Below are 20072 nucleotides of genomic sequence, written 5' to 3'. Positions count from 1 at the left end.
TCGAGACCCAACACCAGCATTTCTTTCTTTTTTCCTTTTTTAATTGAACGACAGTTTAGTACTCCATATTTAATAATCAACTTGGTTTATTTATTTTTTAATTCAAATATTAATTTAGTATTAGTACATAGAAGTCATTTAGTTTAATTTTTTTCTTTTAAAATCTCTCCATCTATTCTCCAAAACTCAACTTCTCTTCACGTTCTTTGTATCTTCTACATAAAATACTCAAAAACTCTATTGGAGATACATCTTTCTAGACTTTGAAAAGTTAATAAAGAGACATAAAAATAATGATTAAAGAAAGTAGGAAAAGGGGATAAAATATTTCATTAACTAGTTTTATTAGTCAATAATCTTTATCTCTAATCAATTTTTATTATTATTTCATTTAAAAAAAATAAAGACAACTAAAACCCTTCTCCCTTCAACGTTTAATTTGACAAAGTAGCAAGTATTCGTTGACTCTGGGACTTCGATTGAGACTTTTTGGACTGCTTACAGACTTTTATTATTCATGATTTTGTTTAAGTTTTTTTATGTTTTTGAACATTCTTTTGGCCACGAACTCGTAATCACTAAGTTTTCAAAGAGTTGCAAGCCAAACTTTATTGCAACTAATGCTATTTTCATATTTACGTTAAAGATAATGGTGCCCCGCGACATCCAAATCCTGGGTCCACCTCTGATCTAATGTATTAGAGCTATTCACTGTTCTGGTTAGAGTTAATTGGATGATAACAATAATAAAGTTCGTTTAATCACATAAGAGTAATGTCAAACATTAACAAGATGATACGCTATTATGGTGGATGTGCTGTTTCTAGTTCTACAACACAACATTTGGAATTAAGCTTCACTTACTACATATAAGAGAATAGAAAATTGAATTTGACTATCACGGGGGAGCCAAGTGGAAAGGATCCATATTAGATGCAAACTCCTTTAGTCAGTTAATTGGAATCATTTTATCAGAAGAGACTGGGATTTGCTTGGACGGTGCTACTCATTTTGGAGAAGGATCGATCTCTTGAATTTCTAGACGTCGCTTAAACTATTCCTGCGCCGTTTTTTTTAATTATCAGATATATTAAAATTCAATATCTTTATATCTATATAACCTTTTTGTAATAGCGATAGAAAGGTATAGCCAGGGGTGTCAATGGTTCGGTTCGGCCGGTTATTTTATAAAATTTGTATCATACTATTTTTTTATTTTTTTTATTACGTATAACTAAAATTAGACTTTCCGAAACCGTCTCAATCATGTCGGTTTTTCTTCGGTATCGGTACTGTTCGGTTAATTAGTTCTTATTCACTTTGATTCTTATGATTATTTTGACTCATCTCCCGCTTGTTGTGCCCCCATTTTCTTGTTTTTTTTCATATCTTAATGATACTATATAAAGGGCACATCCGATCTCACGATGAAGAATTTGTGGTGGATGGACGGTGTTTGCTGCGCTAGTTGATATGTATCAAACACAACCTGAAACCAACTGTTTTTTATATTACACCTTTTAAGTGTAATTGTATTAGTTTCATAATTGTAGAATTCATGATAGATAGATCTGCTGCTGATTGATGGACAGTGGACATGTATCATCTTTATATCAAATTCTAATAAAAGTAGCACACGATAGTTCCATATTTGAGTTCGTTGTGTTGTGTATATCTTTAAAACTGAATATTCTTGTTTATCAATATGATATCTTCTTCTACATAGATATTTTGGTTAATCCTGTTATGCATTTTTACTTATGTTGCTAATCCTTTCTGTTGTTTGCTTCTCTGTGATCATTCCTCGTACATAATCTGCACCTCATGATTTACTATCAACACTCTATTATTAGGGTCATTGTGACAGATTGTTGCTTTCTTCCTTAATCTAAGTTGTGTGGAATTTTGAAAGAGAGGGCGGGGGACACAATGAATCATTTGAAGTTGCAACATAGTATAGTTTAACCTTTCTATAACACCATCGTTTATTCCAGATACTTTTTGGCTGCTATAGTCTATAGCGAAGTGATGTTATAAAGAACATACATGAAACGGCTCAAGATGATATCAAAACCTTGAATGACCAGGGGGTTTGTGGATTAAATGAAAACTGTGACTTTTAGATCATGGGCTTCTCTTGTTGGAGTTACCGCTTTTGCCCATGGCTGTTTAATATTACTTTGTGGAGACGTTAAACTCGATATCTTGATATTATAATTTTGCCTCTGAAACAGTGCAATTAAGTAGCTGAGAGAAGTATACTTACTCTTTTTTCAAAAAAAAAAAGTAGCTGAGAGAAGTAAATAAGATTTGAAAAAATGTGAAAGGTTACATGCTTACTGTTACGCGGCGCCTTCCTGATGTTCTTTGGAAGGGCGACGTAAGGCTAAGCAACCGATGTCAGTGTGGTTGCTATGCGCCAACTGAGGTCCTCGCCGTACGCTAGACTATATTGTCAGTGCCGTACGGGAAAACCAATGTCGTGTTCAATTGAGCAGCGGAAAATGAGCAACTGATGATGAAAGCTGATGATTGTATTGATGATGATGATGAAAGCTATTACAAGATGTTATGCGGTGTCGAGGGGGAGAGACACCAGTACAGAGAATTGTTTGAATGCTTGAATGTTTGAATGCTTTGGTCCCCCTTAATAATGCTTAAAAAAAAAACCAAAGTTACATGAGTTGACCTAAGAAAGCTGTAAAAGCACACTGAAAATGAATGAAGTAAAACTACTCTATAATTACAATGAAAAGGACTTAGTCTTCTAAGGAAGCAAGTCCGATGGCAGCAACTTTGTCTTGAGCAGCAGGGTCTGCGCGCGCATTGCTGTGGGCGCGCGCGGCACTATTTGGATCTGTCAGCGGCTGGGCGCTGGTGCTTGGCATTGGGTCTGCGCGCGGGGCACAGTCTGGGTGTGCGGCGCTGATGGCAACATGATGATTTGGGCACGCGGCATTGTCGGTGCGCGCGGCACTGATGGCATTGGCCAGTCGCTGGGCGCTGGCATTGATTATCGGTGGGGCGACAGAGGCGCATGCTCGCTTGTCACTTGGCGCTGCCGAGACCACGGGACCGACCGTGGCGCTAGGCGTTGGGAGGCTTGCCGGGACGCCACGGGGCGCGTCCAAGGGGTCATGGGTCGATGATGGAAAGCAGCCCATGACATTCTCCCCCACCTGAGTTGGCGACGTCCTCGGAGCCTTACCTGCAGGATGATGATGATTGGTCAGGCTCTTGACGGCTGGGAGGTCTGTTCCCCTCGGTGCTGTGAGATGTCTTTCTGAATGATCTTCCATGCATTTCTGAGCTGGCTCGAGGCGGATGGCATGGAAGACTGGATGGATTTTCCACCAGGCTGGTGTGTTCAGCTGGTATGAGGATTTCCCGATGCGCCTTTCAATGGAGAAAGGTCCGATGAGGTTTGGCAATAGGCGAGGATCTTGGGTCCTCTTTGCAAACAAGTTCCGCCTCGGGGTTCTTACCATCACTTTGTCCCCTGCTTGATGTTGGGCAAAGTGAAGGTTTTGTTCGGCATGCCTCGTTGCCCTGTCTTTGGCCCTGATAAGATAGCTCCGCACTATCTTCAAAGTGTGTTCCCATTCTGTGGAGAAACTGGCAGCTCGATGAGATGATGGTATGGTTGGTGCATTCACATTATGGGGGAGAAGCGGTTGCTGTCCGGTAACAATTTCAAAAGCGCTTTTGTTTGTATGGGCGCACTTTTGAGAATTGAAACACAACTGAGCAGCATCCAGAAGCTTCACCCAATGAGTTTGTGACCCGGTAGCAAATTGGCGGAGATATTCCTCCAGCATGTCATTGAACCGGTCTGTTTGATCATGTGTTTGCTGATGATGATGATGATTTGAGTTGTAACTCAATTTGGATCCGAGGCAACTGAAGAGTTGGGTCCAAAACTTGCTAGTGAAGCGTGGGTCGCAGTCACTGATGATGTTGTTGGGCATACCCCAATGTTTGACAACATGGGAGAAGAAGAGTCGAGCTGTTACTTCTGCCGACATGTTCTGCGGGGCTGCGATGAAGGTGGCATACTTGGAAAACAAGTCTACTACCACCATGATGGTTGCATGATTTCCGACCTTGGGTAATCCCGTGATGAAATTCAGGGAAATGCTTTCCCAAGGTCTCTGTGGGACAGGTAGCGGCTCCAAGAGTCCCGCTTTTGCTGGGAGATCCGACTTGGCCTTTGGGAATGCTTGGCCAGTCTTCACACAATGAGGGGCGCCATGAGCTGTTGGGCCCCGATGATGTGATGCCTGTTTGATGATGTTGAGGGCAGCCGGAACTGTGGGTTCAGGTCTGTTGGTTCCCTCCTTAAACTGCATGGCCGTGATGTTTCCAGCGGCTATCTTCTTGGATATGCATGGTATGGTGTGGGGTTTGGCCCCTTTGTCTCCCATCATTAGGAGCATGTTGGCATATGGTACCGGGATGGTGTTGGTCTGCCTGAGGAATTCCAATCCTACTATCAGTTCGAAGTCATCGATGATAGCTATGCGTAGGTCGAATATTCCCTTGTATGGGCCAAGCTGGATTGGCGCTTCTTTGGCTATTCCACTCACTTGCTGAGATGGAGAGTTGATAGCCTTGACACGACCCTTGCATTTTTGCACTGCTAGACCGAGGCGTTGCACCTGAGTTGAGGCCAGGTAGTTGTGGCTAGCACCCGTGTCTATCAATGCCCGAATGGGTCTGCCGTTTACTTTCATGTCAACGAACATTAGGGTCCTCTTTTGTGATGTGGGAGGCCTTTCGTCCGCCTTTCCTTTCCCTTTCTTGTCGATTGGGAATGCCTTCTTCTTGGGGTTGCCAGTGCTGGTTCCCGCCAAGGTATCATGAATGGAGCCGACAAATGCATTGAAGGCACCTACTGGATCGGTGCCGTCTGGGTCATCAGCATCTGATTCGTCATCGTCAACAGTTTGTTGAGCATTGACTTGTATGTTGGGGCATTGATTGTTCCAATGTTCCCCGCCGCAATGACGGCATTCTGATGGGGGATTTCTCCCCTGATGGTTGTTGACTGATGCAGTAGTGTTACTGCTTGAGGTAGGAGTCTTGGATCTAGATGCACCTCGATCTCCTCCGTTTCTGTTGGGGCCACCATTGCTAGGTTGGCTCCCGTTGTATCCCCCTCGGACAGGCGGCTGGGTCCTATCCTTCTGAGCTTCCAACTGATAATCCCCAAGGCACTCAGCAGCTTGAATGGCCTTGGGTAGGGTATCTACCCGTTGTCTTTGCAGTTCCATACGAGCATGAGGTTTCAAACCTTCTATGAATGCGAACAGTTTGTCTTTGTCCCCCATATCCCGTATGTTTAGCATGAGTGCGGAAAATTCACGCGCGTAGTCCCGCACTGACCTGGTGTGGCGGAGTTCACGCAACTTTCTTCGTGCATTGTATTCCACATTTTCGGGGAAGAACTGCAGGCGTATGGCGGCCTTCAGTTCTGCCCATGTCTGGAGAGTATCTTCACCGGCCCTGATGGCTTCGTATTTGACTCGCCACCAGAGTTTTGCATCGCCTTGAAGATACATGGCAGCAGTTGCTACCTTTTTGGATTCTTCCAAATGTCCAACGGCATCGAAGTATTGTTCGATGTCGAAGATAAAGTTTTCCACTTCTTTAGCGTCCCGGGCTCCGTTGTATGGCTTGGGCTCCGGAATTTTGAGCTTTTGTGGAATGGGGCCAATGTTCATGGCACCCCTGATGTGATTTTCGCCCCCTTTGAGCAGGCTTTGTAGTGCAGCATTGACAACAGTGAGCAGGCCTGTCAAGTTGTCTATGGTTTGCTGCATGACTGTCAGTCTGTCTGTCTCTAGTTCCCGATGGGCTAAATCCTCGGCACGCTCCTGTTGGAGGTCCTCGAATTTGCCATAAATGTTGGTTGCCTCGACGGCAGCCGTTTGTCGGTCTTCCTCAGAGTCTTGACTGATGTTTGCAATGTCATTTTCGGCCTGCCGCATTCTGCGGTCCAGGTCGTCCAACCTTTGCACTAGGCTGGTTTTTAGATCAGGCAACGTATCCACGATGGGCCGTAATGCGTCAACCGTCTCTTCTAGGGTCGTGAGCCGATCCCCATGATTCACCATGGTCAGAAATGGTGATGATGATGCCAATGAGTTCCCTCGTCCGATGTCGAGCCTAGGCTCTGATACCAACTGTTACGCGGCGCCTTCCTGATGTTCTTTGGAAGGGCGACGTAAGGCTAAGCAACCGATGTCAGTGCGGTTGCTATGCGCCAACTGAGGTCCTCGCCGTACGCTAGACTAGATTGTCAGTGCCGTACAGGAAAACCAATGTCGTGTTCAATTGAACAGCGGAAAATGAGCAACTGATAATGAAAGCTGATGATTGTATTGATGATGATGATGAAAGCTATTACAAGATGCTATGCGGTGTCGGGGGGAGAGACACCAGTACAGAGAATTGTTTGAATGCTTGAATGTTTGAATGCTTTGGTCCCCCTTAATAATGCTTAAAAAAAAAAACCAAAGTTACATGAGTTGACCTAAGAAAGCTGTAAAAGCACACTGAAAATGAATGAAGTAAAACTACTCTATAATTACAATGAAAAGGACTTAGTCTTCTAAGGAAGCAAGTCCGATGGCAGCAACTTTGTCTTGAGCAGCAGGGTCTGCGCGCGCATTGCTGTGGGCGCGCGCGGCACTATTTGGATCTGTCAGCGGCTGGGCGCTGGTGCTTGGCATTGGGTCTGCGCGCGGGGCACAGTCTGGGTGTGCGGCGCTGATGGCAACATGATGATTTGAGCACGCGGCATTGTCGGTGCGCGCGGCACTGATGGCATTGGCCAGTCGCTGGGCGCTGGCATTGATTATCGGTGGGGCGACAGAGGCGCATGCTCGCTTGTCACTTGGCGCTGCCGAGACCACGGGGCCGACCGTGGCGCTAGGCGTTGGGAGGCTTGCCGGGACGCCACGGGACGCGTCCAAGGGGTCATGGGTCGATGATGGAAAGCAGCCCATGACATTACTGGTGATGATCCTGAAAACTGTCAAAAGGAAAGATTCAAATAAAGGCAGCTGGAGTTTTATGCATGTTCTTGAGTTTTCTCAGCAAAAATAGTGAAGGAATTCCTCTGTATAGGTTGTTCATTGGAGTCTGTGTTGAATGGTTTTCCTCAGATTTCATTTTTTGTAGTGGTCTTTATGACATTTGGAAAATGCTTATCGGCATTTTGGAATTTGTGGATATGAAAATTGTTTGTGCAGATTACACCTTATGAATGCTCCAGTTAAAATCAGTACTCCACACTAGGTCTAAGTGTCCAACCATGTAACTTCAAGATATATTAACAACAACAACAACCCAGTATAATTTCACTAGTGGGGTCTGGGGAGGGTAGTTTGTACGCATACCTTACCCCTACCCTAGGGTAGAGACGCTGTTTCCGATAGACTCTCAGCTCCCTCCCTCGAAGAACTTTCCACCTTGCTCTTGGGGTGACTCGAACTCACAACCTCTTGGTTGGAAGTGGAGGATGCTCACCACTAAAGCAACCCACTCTTGTTAACTTCAAGATATATCATATGTTGTAAATCCATCTTTGAGTTTGAGTTGGAGTAAGTTATTAAACACATGGATGGTTGCTACATAGCCAAAAAAAAGATGATTATTTTGAGGTCTCGTGTTTAAATTCCAGCGGAAGTAAAAACACTAGGTGATTTCTTCCCGTCCTAGCCTTGGTGGAGTTACTCAATACCTATGCTGGTGGGAGGCGATAGTTACTCGTGAAATTAGTCGAGATGCGCGCAAGCTATCCGGACATTCACGGTAATAAAACATCTGATTATTTTGGAGGCAGTGTGCAATAAGCCATGCCCTATAAAAAGTCCCTTTGCCATATGATCCCCCTGATCACGTGACAGTTAGGAGTTAAATAGTACAATTTCTCATCTTATCAGCCCTTCGTAGAGTTGCTAAGTAGCTACATGTGAATGATTGAGTTACTTTGGCTATATAATTAGCACAGTAACTGTCTATATACATAAAATATAATTGATTAGGGCAGTTCTCTTACAATTAAAAGTATTGCCTTGTTCTTCATTTTGTATCATTGTTTGTTTGTCGAGCATAGCAACATTCATCAAGTTATTTTAGAAGAGTTTGACTTCTGTGCGTTGATAGTGATAGAACTTTTTTCACTATCAAATCACCTAAAAGAAAAACACAAGTAACCGTCCATTAAAAAGTAAGTAGTAGTAACATGAAAAATAGGTTAGCTAGCTGCTACAATATGTTTAAATAAACTAATAGTATAATTTTTTTACACCGTTAATGTGTATAAGTTAAATAATTTTCTCCTCTGTTTCTGAATTTTGGCCTTCTTGATTTATTTTCACCATTATTGGTGTGCCTTCTTTTTCTTTTGGTTGATTATCCTTTTCTAGCGATGCATCATCTAATGTCTATCTTTCTGTTGATTCAGTGATCTCTCGTATGTCACCAATTACCCTTGTAAATCATCAAGTCTGAGAGTGTTAAGATCTTTGGTAGTTTCAAGAATAATTTTTTTGTTGTCAAACTTTAAACTGAGAGACTGCAATATTTTTTCAATAATTTTAACACCTTCTAATACTTTTTCACTGGTTCTTAAACTATTGACTATATCTTCAATTTTTATAAAAAAAATCTTTGATAGACTCTGTTGGTCTCATATAAGTCAACTCAAATTTACTCCTAAACTCTTGCAGTCTCTCCTTTATGTCATCAACTTTTCGATATGACTTCACCAAGATTGTCCAAACCTCCTTTGATGACTTTGCATGCAAATATTTTTTAGATACATGCAATTCGACTTGGTATATTTGACTTACAGTTAACCTCTTCTGATGCATGTAACTGACCAGGGTCAAGTAGCAGATTAAACTGTGTATTATTCTGGCAAAACAAATGACTGCGTCTGCTTTATGTTTCACGGGTTTTACGAATAATTATTTTAATACCAAATAGATCTGCACCGACCTATTTTTGGATTTTTGGAGTTTCAGCCGACACCTCAATTAAAAAAAGTACGCGGATGAAAAGATATTAACGAAGTTGGGATTCAAGAATAAAGTATATAGAAGATTAAATATTCAAAAAGATAAATTTAAATCATACGAAAGAAAACATATTCAATACATTGTAGTTTGCTACTCATAATCGCTAGAATACTTTGTGTCTTGCTAGCGAATATGCTAAAAATAATTTATTTTCAATAGGAGTAGCATAATAAATTTGGAAATTAGGATTTTGAGTTTAATTACTCGTTGGCTTTTAAACATTTTTATAATTCCAATGCCCAAAAAAAAATTAATGCTTTATTATTTTTAAACTTAATATATAAATATATTTTCGGTACGATTCGGTATTTTTCGGTTTATTTTAACAAAATAAAAAGCTTACCCTAATTATCGGTACGATTATAAATTTATATAAAAACCTACAATTTTATTAAAAGAAACTTAAAAATCGATTCGGTACGATACAATTCGATCGATTTAGTCGATTTTTAAATATACATTAACACACAAGTTATAACCATGTGAACAGGGTTGTATTCTACAACTAATGTAATGAGAGTCATTCAGTTGTCATACGAATCGCCTCCCGTCAATCACAAACCCCTTTTCACTTTCCTTCCCCAAGCCCCACGAGAGAGAGTGAGAGACACTTCACGTAGATTTTTTTTTTGAAAGCTCATATAGAATTAGAATGGACTATTCTGGTTAGAGTTAATTAATGATAACAATGATAAAGTCCATTTAATTACATAAGAGTAATGTCAAACATTAACAAGATGACAGGATATTTATTGTGCATGTACTATTTCTAGTTCTACAATACAAAATTAAACTTCCCTTGCTAGAACTATGAGCCCGTTTAATTTAGCTAATTGTAAATAACTAATAAGATTGAAGTAATGAATCTGATTTTTTTTTTAAATAAGCATTTACGTGTTTGGATTGACGTGCTGAAATTGATAATAAACAATTGATGTGTTTGGTAGAAAAATGCTAATAAGCTATTCTTTTGTTAAAATAATTAAAGTTGCGAAATTTAATTTGGGAAAAATATTTTGTGAATTAAAAAATATTATTAAGGATAAACTAATAAAAGTCTTGGTCAAACTAAAAGTGTTTATAAGCTGAAAAGTCATAAGTTAGAGGTGACCAACTTATGACTTACGAGTTATAACTTATTTTAGCTTATAAACACTTTGGATGTTTACCAAATGCGTAAATAAGCCAAAAAATGATTATAAGCCAGCTTATAAGTTTAGCCAAATACCCTCTGTATAAGAGAATAAAAAATTAAATTTGACTATCACGGTTGAGCCAACCGGAAAGGATCCATATTAAATGCAAATAGCCTGCACATATTGACTTTTTCAAACATGTAAAAGAGACTGTTGGATCAAGATGTTTGCAGTGTATCGAATACAAAAAAAATAATCTGAGTTTGTCCATCAATTTAATGAGTGTAAGTTAGGAATTTTAGTGACTTAAAAGCTAAAAACAAACGGGATCGATGTCTGTGTGGCCAGCGGAGAACTTGAAAAATCTGTTACGTTTCCGTCACGGTTTAGTATATTTTTGGTTTAAGCATTTGGTATACTATTTTGCTGACCAATTCGGATTCGCACATGAAAGGTCCACTGAGAAAGTAAAGTGTTTTTTAATAAAAATTCTTTACATTGTTAATATGTACAACTTAATCTTTTATTTTTTGTTATATTTTCTCAAAACTAGGGGCAGGTTTTTGTGCTTTGATCTTAATTTGGAAAGTTGGACTTCCAGATTCATTATACAGTCAACTTATAATTAAATGCAACGCGTCAAGAAAGAACAGGACGTTTTCTCAAACATCACATAGAAGCAAGAAACGTGTTGCCAATGCCAATAGATCACTCCTTTTAGCCATTCTTCAATTGCTACTGTTCTCTTTGCTATAGTTATGGGCAGAATTAGTGGCAATCTTCTCTTTGCTCTTGCAGTTATCTTTCTGCTTCATGATCATACTTCAATTGCTACTGTTCCCAGTATTAGCACTGATGTAGCTGCTCTTCTTGCTTTGAAATCTCACATTTCTTTTTATCCTAACAATATATTAGCAAGAAACTGGTCTTCTTCCACCCCAGTTTGCAGCTGGATTGGAATCACTTGCAGCTCCAGCCATAATCGAGTCACAGCTTTAAACATTTCTAGCATGCAACTTCATGGTACCATTCCTCCACATCTTGGAAACCTCTCATTTCTTGTTTCCCTCGACATCAGTAACAACACTTTTTATAGAGAATTGCCAGAGGAATTGGCTCATTTGCAGAGGTTGAAATTGATTGATGTCACGAGCAATAACTTCACTGGTGTCATTCCATCATTTTTAAGGTTGTTACCAGACCTTCGCATTGTGCGCCTTTCGAGCAACCAATTTTCGGGAGAAATACCATCTTCCCTTTCCAATCTAACAAAGCTGGAAGTATTGAACATACAGGGAAATTATCTCGAAGGAGAGATCCCTCAAGAACTTGGTCATCTTCGTTACATGACTATTTTAGACCTGCAATACAACTGGCTTACTGGCTCTATACCACCATCAATCTTTAACATTACGACAATGCAAGTCATTGCTCTTACTAGTAACAATCTTACTGGTAAGCTTCCAACAACTATATGTGACCATCTTCCAAACTTGGAAATGCTTTACCTTTCAACAAACTACCTAGAGGGTGTCATTCCACCAAACATCGGAAAATGCAGAAAGCTTCAATTCTTGTCACTGTCTGTCAATGAGTTCATTGGAACTATACCAAGAGAGCTAGCTAACTTAACAGCACTTAGAATATTAGAACTTCGAGAACAACACTTGGAAGGTAGTGCTCTCTCTGCTTCAATTTATGTGTCTTACTTTGCTTTATAGTTTGTTTCAAAAAGAATGCATCTTTCTATATTTAGTAACTCCAATATTCCATACGGCGTATTCAAGACCAAAAGATTTAAGAGTATTTTGGTACAATATACACATTTTTAGTTTAAGACGATAAGATTCAAACGTTTTCCTTACTTTCCTTAAACTCTGTACCTAGTCAAACTAAGACACATAAAGTGAAACATGGAGTATGATATTTCTTAACAAGAAATCTGAAATTTCTTCCTTTTTTCTCTCAGTCGAACTGGTACTCATATATTTCTAATACTTGACAGGAGAGATACCAGTGGAGCTAGGTAACCTTAGGAAACTCCGGGCACTGTTATTATACCAAAATATGTTTACTGGTACCGTCCCTTCAAGCATTTTCAATATGTCGGAACTGCAGCACCTAGGACTTGGAGGAAATGAGCTTACTGGTACTTTACCTTCAGATTTAGGCTGTGGAATGCCCAGCCTAGAAGAATTTAGTTGTGCACAAAATCACTTTAGTGGTTTTGTCTCATCCACTATCTCAAATTCTTCAAGACTCATAGGTCTTGAATTCTCATTCAACAGTTTCACAGGTCCAATTCCTAAATCACTTGGTAACTTAAAATACCTTGAGTTTCTCAACTTGTGGGGGAATAATTTTTCCAGCGATTCATCAATGAGCTTCCTGACATCTTTGACAGACTGTAGGAATCTAAAAGTACTCTGGTTTGCTGATAATCCGTTGGGTGGTGTTTTTCCATCATCTGTTGGAAATTTCTCTAACTCTCTCCAAAGTTTTGTAGGACAGGATTGTCAACTGAAGGGCGTCATTCCTGAAGAAATTGGTAATCTTACTGGAGTGACAAAGATGAGTCTGTCTAACAATGAGTTGACTGGACATATCCCGAATACTATCCAAGGCATGCTGAGTCTTCAAGAACTTTACCTACAAAATAACAAGTTAGAAGGAACCATACCAGATGTTATATGCAATTTAAAGAAACTTGGTGCATTAAACTTGTCAAGAAATCAGTTTGCTGGTTCTGTGCCACCATGCTTAGGAAAAGTTACAAATTTGAGGAATATTAATCTAGCTTACAATAGACTGAACTCAAGCTTACCTGCAGCCTTGGGGGACCTTCATGATCTCATAGAATTCAATGTTTCATCCAATTTATTAGGTGGGCAAATTCCTATGGAGATTGGAAATTTAAATGCGGCAACACTTATTGATCTGTCAAAAAATGATTTTTTTGGGAAGATTCCTATCACTCTAAGGAGTCTGGATAAATTGACTAAACTTTCACTAGCACATAATAGATTAGATGGACCTATTCCAGATTCATTTGGAAAAATGTTGGCTTTGGAATTCTTGGATTTGAGCTATAACAATCTTAGCGGTGAAATTCCAAAGTCACTAGAAGCTCTTGTGTATCTCAAATATTTGAACATCTCATTTAATGAACTTAGTGGAGAGATTCCCACTGGTGGTCCTTTTACAAATGCCACAGATCAATCTTTCTTGTCCAATGATGCACTCTGTGGTGATTCCAAGTTTCATGTGTCACCATGCGTCATAAAATCTACCAAGACAAAAAAAGCAATCTTGGCTTTGTACACCCTTTTGGGAGTGGGCCTGCTGTTTCTTGCATTAACCTTCGCATATGTATATTTAAGAATGCGAATGCTAAAGAAGAATGCAGGTCAAGCAGAAGTGTTCCCGGTAAAAGGGCATGAAAGAATTTCCTATTATGAACTTGAACAAGCAACAGAAGGATTCAATGAAAGCAACTTACTTGGTAATGGGAGTTTCAGCACGGTTTACAAAGGAACACTTAAGGATGGAACCCCTTTAGCAGCAAAGGTTTTCAATGTGCAATTGGAGGGTGCATTCAAAAGTTTTGATACCGAATGTGAGATGCTACGCAACCTTCGCCACAGAAATCTGACCAAAATCATCACCAGCTGCTCCAACCTTGATTTCAAGGCCTTAGTGTTGGAATACATGCCCAATGGGACACTTGATAAATGGTTATACTCTCACAACTTGTTCTTGAACTTATTGCAGAGATTAGATATAATAATAGATGTTGCATCTGCAATGGACTATCTCCATAATGGCTTTTTAGCACCAATGGTGCATTCTGACTTGAAGCCAAGCAATGTCTTACTAGATCAAGAAATGGTTGGCCATGTCACTGATTTCGGCATTGCAAAATTACTAGGTGCAGGGGAGGCTTTTATTCAAACAGGGACGATTGCAACCCTTGGATATATTGCTCCAGGTATAGAACTTTTTAGGCTTTCTCATATCATTAGAATTCCCAAGACAATTCTTTCCCCTAGATATAAATCGATACTCTCTGTTTTAGCATATTCCTAGCTAACTAGGAAGCTTTTCTGATCATTTTCCACTGTGATTGCAGAGTATGGCCAACATGGAATAGTATCCACGAGTTGCGATGTCTATAGTTTCGGCATCCTGATGATGGAGACATTTACAAGAATGAGACCAAGTGATGAGATATTTACTGGAGACTTGACCATACGACGTTGGGTTAGTGATTCTTTTCCAAGTAGAATTCATAAGGTGGTGGATGCTAATTTGGTACAACCAGGGAATGACCAAACGGATGCAAAGTTGCAGTGTGTGTTATCTATCATGAACTTAGCTTTGAGCTGCACCTTAGTGGCACCTGATGCAAGAATTAGCATGGGAGATGCTCTTTCTGCACTTAGAATGATCAGGCTTGAGTTTGTCAGTAGTCTACACTAGGTGTAATCAAATCATCGGCTCTCAGTTGTTGCTTGATTACATATGGCAATTGCATTAAGCGTTCAAGTCGGCACAAGCAAGCTCGTTGAATCATGAATTGTACTCCTTTCTTGATATATGTAGTTATGATATATGGAAGTCTAAAATGATTTTAAAGGGGTGAGAGAAGAGAAGAAATTAATGTGAAGCTGCAAGTGTTTACATAATTTAGAAGGAATGTCTATGAGATATATGATTGTTGTGTTGGCAAAGACGACAAATATTTCTACAAAAATTTGAATAAAAACTAAGCCAATTGTCTGTTGAAACATAATGTCATAAGTTAGAACTACGAAAATCACACGGAAACAAATATACAAAAAGATCTCAGCTTTTGAATCTCTTGAAAAGCTGTGCAGTATCTAATGAGATGAGCGAAGTTGAGATGACGTGATTGCAGTATCAAAATGCAAACAATTTAGATATCTAGGCTCTCATTTCAAGAGAATAGAATGATAGATAAAGATGTTACTAATCGGATGGTTAAAATAGAGAAGTGCTATTGAATGGTTGTATATGACTTGGGTAAGTTTTAATTTGAGTTTCACAATAACTAAGTTGATGAATCTAGTTCTTGTAAGCTTCATTTTATTACTACAATAAGATTGAGAAAACAATGAGAGGTAGTTATAGCTTTATGTTACAAATACTAAACTCATAGATTTTATGTCAGGAATACTTAACACAAATTGATCTAAGCAAAGAATTCAATGAGAAAACTCTATATCTATACAGATCTTCTATCACTATTCTCATAATTCCAGGATCCATCCTTAAAAAGGGCCAGTGTAGACATGGATTTGTTTTGCTCATTATATCTAGAAGGATGACTAGATGCACCTAAGGTGTTTGATAGAATGTCTGAAACAACTGTTGAATATTTCATCGCTTTTCTTTTTCCATAGTTTTCTATACAATTTAAAGGAGGGCAAACAAATTTTTTGGCAACGCTATTATGATATAGACATTTAATTAAAACAGGTTATGAAGCATCTAAGATAAATTCAGAGCCCCCTTACCTAAAGTAGAAGGTATAAACTTCCACTCATCATGATCAAACCAAGAATCAGTCACTTGATATGTGTCTTGCATGGAGCATATTATGAATGTTGGTACAAGACATTCTTGGATAATGGTGAATTTTGGTTCATTGCTAGTTTTTCAAAGCAGAATATATTGATGGATACCTAGCTCATCCAAAAGCTCAAGTTGCGCTTGCCCTCGAGCCATTTGCATATTTCAGCCCTATGCTGTCGCGGGTGGTTATTCTTTTCTTGTTCCATGTGTAAGAGGCTATATAATTGTTTGTACATTATGCCCATTTTATAATTTATAATTTAAGAAAATGATATTTTTAGATCTCTTACGGATAAAAACAAATCTCTTACGTGTAAAAATAATTTTTTTATGAGTAAAAAAAGAGGTAGTGATATAAAACTAAAAATAAGTTTATAACTTGGGTTGTAATTATAGTTACATGCACGGTATATGTGAAAGGATATTAATTATATTTCTATTGTCATCAATTTAAATGAATTTGTTTGGTGTATGGATTTTGAAATGGTTTTGAACGCATATGATTGGGGCTTACCATATGAGATTGGTTCGTTCAATCGGGGCGTCTCAACATTGTTGGTAGCCTAAAGCAAAATTTTGATAAGAGGCTTAATTATTTTTTTTTTATAAAAAAATTATATATTTTATTTGAAATTTATTTTCCTAATTTTTTAGATGCAAAATTATTAATAATTTTTTTATAATCGAGTTATTCTAATAATTCTTTTTCAACTAATAATATTGCTAATCCGACCCATTTAGCTTCTCATGAGACATTTTTTATCCTATACAAGATTTTATCAATTTTAAGTTGAAAAAACTTCTCTCTGCGGATGCAACTCGTATAGTAATATATTTTATAAGGAATATAGGAGTTTGGAAAAAATAAAAAAATCTTATTATCGATTAGAGCCTTATCTTCTACCAGTAATATATCCTTTAATGCTATGTAATTTGAAAAAAAAATCTAAACTACCATGTGAAAGTGACTATTATGTTTTAATCGAGGTTAAGTCAATATTTTTTCAGATTTTTAGCATCTAGTAATCTTAATTTTTACCCAATAAATAAAAAATTAAAGATATTTTTATACGTTTCGGGTTATTCAAATCTCAACGGTCAACACCAGTAACAAATTAAAATTTTGTTTTCATTTGTTGTATTGAAAATTATACTCTTTAACCTTAAGATAATTGATTTTTTATATAAAAATTTAATTCATAAAATTTCAACCAATGGAAAATGGGACTCCAAAAATTTGGGGGCCTAAAGTCACTGTTTGGGCTGCTTTATCTTTCAGCTGACGTTGCGTTCAATGTGGATAGAGAGTCGAGTATCAGTCACGTTTTGGAGCGTGACACAACCGTTGTACAATTAAAACAATTGACATGAGCTTTAATGGATGCCGATGAATCATGTGGTGAATAATGAGCTTCGGAGGTGATTTTCTTCAATTATTATGAATAGTTTCAAAATTTCTCGGAGGTGATTTTCTTCAATTATTATGAATAGTTTCAAAATTTACTAGAGCTAAAACCGTAAATGCTAGCTTGGTCAAACTATAATCATAGTTATGACGTAAAATGGAAAAAACTCATTTGACAAAAGATACGAGGGCAAGAACGTATCCAAATGGAAAAGATTCAGTGATTTCTTACTATGCACAAGTAACATAGAGGAACAAACAATAAGAGATGATTTAGTCCTTTTATCAAAAATAATGGTGATAGTTCTGGTGATAATTGCTTAATAAGAGAAATATTTGTGTAGGTATACATGTTAATTTTGAAGAAAGATGCACCAATCATGTTACAAAGAAAATTAAATCGTTCAAATGATTTATATAATGGCATAAGAATGATATGTAGAAGTGTTAACAAGAATATTATATATGCATAAATAATAATGGACCAACTAACTTAACTAAATTGATTATCGTTGTTTTAGGTTCAAAAAATATTCAATTATTTTGAATTCATTTATGCAAAACTATTGCATAAATATAAGGTAAGGCATTGCGCCCCTATTTGTTCATATTCTTTTGAGTATTAATAGATGAGTAGGAGTCTATGCCAAACCTCCCACCATCACATATGTAGAAGCCTAGGTGAATGATTTTTTTTTTTTAAAAAAAGGGTAAGAAAAGCTGTAGTGTGCAAAATATTAGTAACGACTAGCAATTTAGAAGACAACTAATTGCAACTTAATTTTATAAAGTTTGTACGTTGGGTCTAGAGTCGTCAAAATGGGTTTGGCCCGTGAGGCCAGCCCAATCCAGCCCGCTACTTGAGTAGGATTGGGTTAGAATTTTTTGAGCTCATTTAAAACTGAGGCTTATAAGCTCGATCTAAGTCAGTCCGCTGGCCCTTGAGGCTTGATCGAGGCTGGGCCTAAGCCGGCCCGTGGGCCAAAAATTAATTAAATTTAAAATTAATTAACTATTGAATATTTAATATTTAAAAAAAATAAAAACTAAAAAAACTATTAACTATAATCCTCATTCCCCAACCCTAGATTACTCATTTACCCTTCCATATCAACTAGAATTTAGATTTTTGACATGCATGTAATATGACAAAATTAGTTTTTCTTTTGCTTAATTAATAACGAACTCGAAAAGTTTTAGGTGGCCAATAATAATCTTTTATCAAAAAAAAATATTACTTTAAGTGGCCAATGATCAGTTTGGATTATTTTAATATATTATTAATATTTAAACTGCTCTTCGGTATAGAAAAAGATCAATTTTAAATACATTAAAAAAAATTGACCACTAGCCAATTCCAGGAATTTTAAATTTTATGGACTATAATGATGAAATCAGCAAATGATGTTAATCCTAAATTAAAAAATCTCAGCATATAAACTTATTGAAGCAACCCTTGAATCTGAGGAAAATGAAAGAAAAGTATTAAGAAAATATTCATGTAACTTTAAAAAAGAAGAGCTAGAGATATAGAGAATTTGCATTTCAATTACGAGATTTTTCGTCAAATATCAAGCTTTTTGTACGCTCTAAGCAAACAAAAGTAGTTTACATGATTAATCGATTATGTCACGAAAAAATATTTAAGGATTTATGAAATTCTTTTTTCTAAAAAAAATTGAAGGACCGGCCCGCCCTAGCCCGCGGTCCTCTTAGGGCTGGGTTGGGCCGGCTATTTTAAGACCCATTCATGTGGCGGGCCAGTCCGTCCTAACCCACCAAATTTAAAAACCCACGAGGCTTGGGCTGGCCTGGTCTGAACTGGCCTGACCCGTTTTGACAGCTCTAATTGGGTCTTACTCCTATCCAAAATAATTCTTTATTCTATTTCACATTTTCACTGGACTCCCTCAATCCTCCACTCTTATAAGAACAAGGAAGGAATAGAAAAATAGAATAATTTAATGACAAACGAAATTCTTCCAAATATGAGGACAAAGATTGCAAAAGAGAATAAAAAGGAATGCCATCATTGGAGATTTTCTTTGAATCTGGAAGTATCTAATAACAGGATAAACAGAATCAAAATAGAACTGAAACAAACTACACGTTTCTCAACGGTGACTTCCACGCACAACTTTCTTAGGCAAAATATAGAGAGCGTACAACACACGAAAAGTTAGAGCCCGCTGACAAAGACTTGTAATGGAACGTTGAAGAAAAAGAAAGAACATAAAAAAAAACGGAAAAGAGCCAAAAATACCCTTAAACTATCGGAAATAGATCACTTTTATCCTCCGTTAGTTTTCTGTATCAAAAGAGTCCTTGCCGTTAGTTTTTTGGCTCACTCTTACCCCCCACACTAATCGACCTCCAACTTGGACTAAAAATAACAACAACAACAACAACAACAACAACAACCCAGTATAATTCCACTAGTGGGGTCTGGGGAGAGTAGTGTGTACGCAGACCTTACCCCTACCCTGGAGTAGAGAGGTTATTTCCGATAGACCCTCGGCTCCCTCCCTCCAAAAACTCCCCACCTTGATCTTGGGGTGACTTGAACTCACAATCTCTTGGTTTGAAGTGGTGGTAGCAACTACTTAAAAATAATATACTTGTTGACGTGGATGCTTATTTGGACAAATTTTATTTTATTTTATTTCGTTGTCTTCTTCCTTACTCGTTGCTGCAAACCTGATAACTAGAGATACTTTAAAGAAGATACCTATCACAACAGTCAGGAAATTACTTCATCATCTTTCAAAATATATACTTACATACCTCCAAATTACTTCTGCATTTTTCATCTTTGATTGCTAAACAGAAAACTATAGCAAACCGCTT

The 20072-nt window shown here is 37.9% G+C and overlaps 1 protein-coding gene across 3 annotated transcripts; it reads left to right on the top strand.

Moving 5' to 3' along the window:
* The first annotated feature begins 10750 nt into the window (after positions 1-10750).
* Positions 10751-15732, top strand: LOC107799403 (uncharacterized). Of its 3 annotated transcripts, none has more exons than XM_075234053.1 (4): positions 10751-11899; positions 12231-13959; positions 14154-14213; positions 14355-14537. In XM_075234053.1, exons 1-4 carry the CDS (start codon positions 10984-10986, stop codon positions 14398-14400), a joined length of 2751 nt encoding a protein of 916 aa, XP_075090154.1. In that variant the 5' UTR covers positions 10751-10983; the 3' UTR covers positions 14401-14537. The 3 variants fall into 3 exon arrangements, with proteins under 3 accessions (XP_075090154.1, XP_016477998.2, XP_016477996.2); XM_016622512.2 differs by having other exon boundaries at positions 12231-14065; positions 14355-14518; XM_016622510.2 differs by having other exon boundaries at positions 10753-11899; positions 12231-14213; positions 14355-15732.
* Positions 15733-20072: the final 4340 nt, after the last annotated feature.

The sequence above is a fragment of the Nicotiana tabacum genome, chromosome 17 (genome assembly GCF_000715075.1).
Source record: "Nicotiana tabacum cultivar K326 chromosome 17, ASM71507v2, whole genome shotgun sequence".
Taxonomy (NCBI): Eukaryota; Viridiplantae; Streptophyta; class Magnoliopsida; order Solanales; family Solanaceae; genus Nicotiana; species Nicotiana tabacum.
The sequence above is the reverse complement of the archived record's forward strand: the minus strand, read 5'-3'. Positions and strand labels throughout refer to the sequence as shown.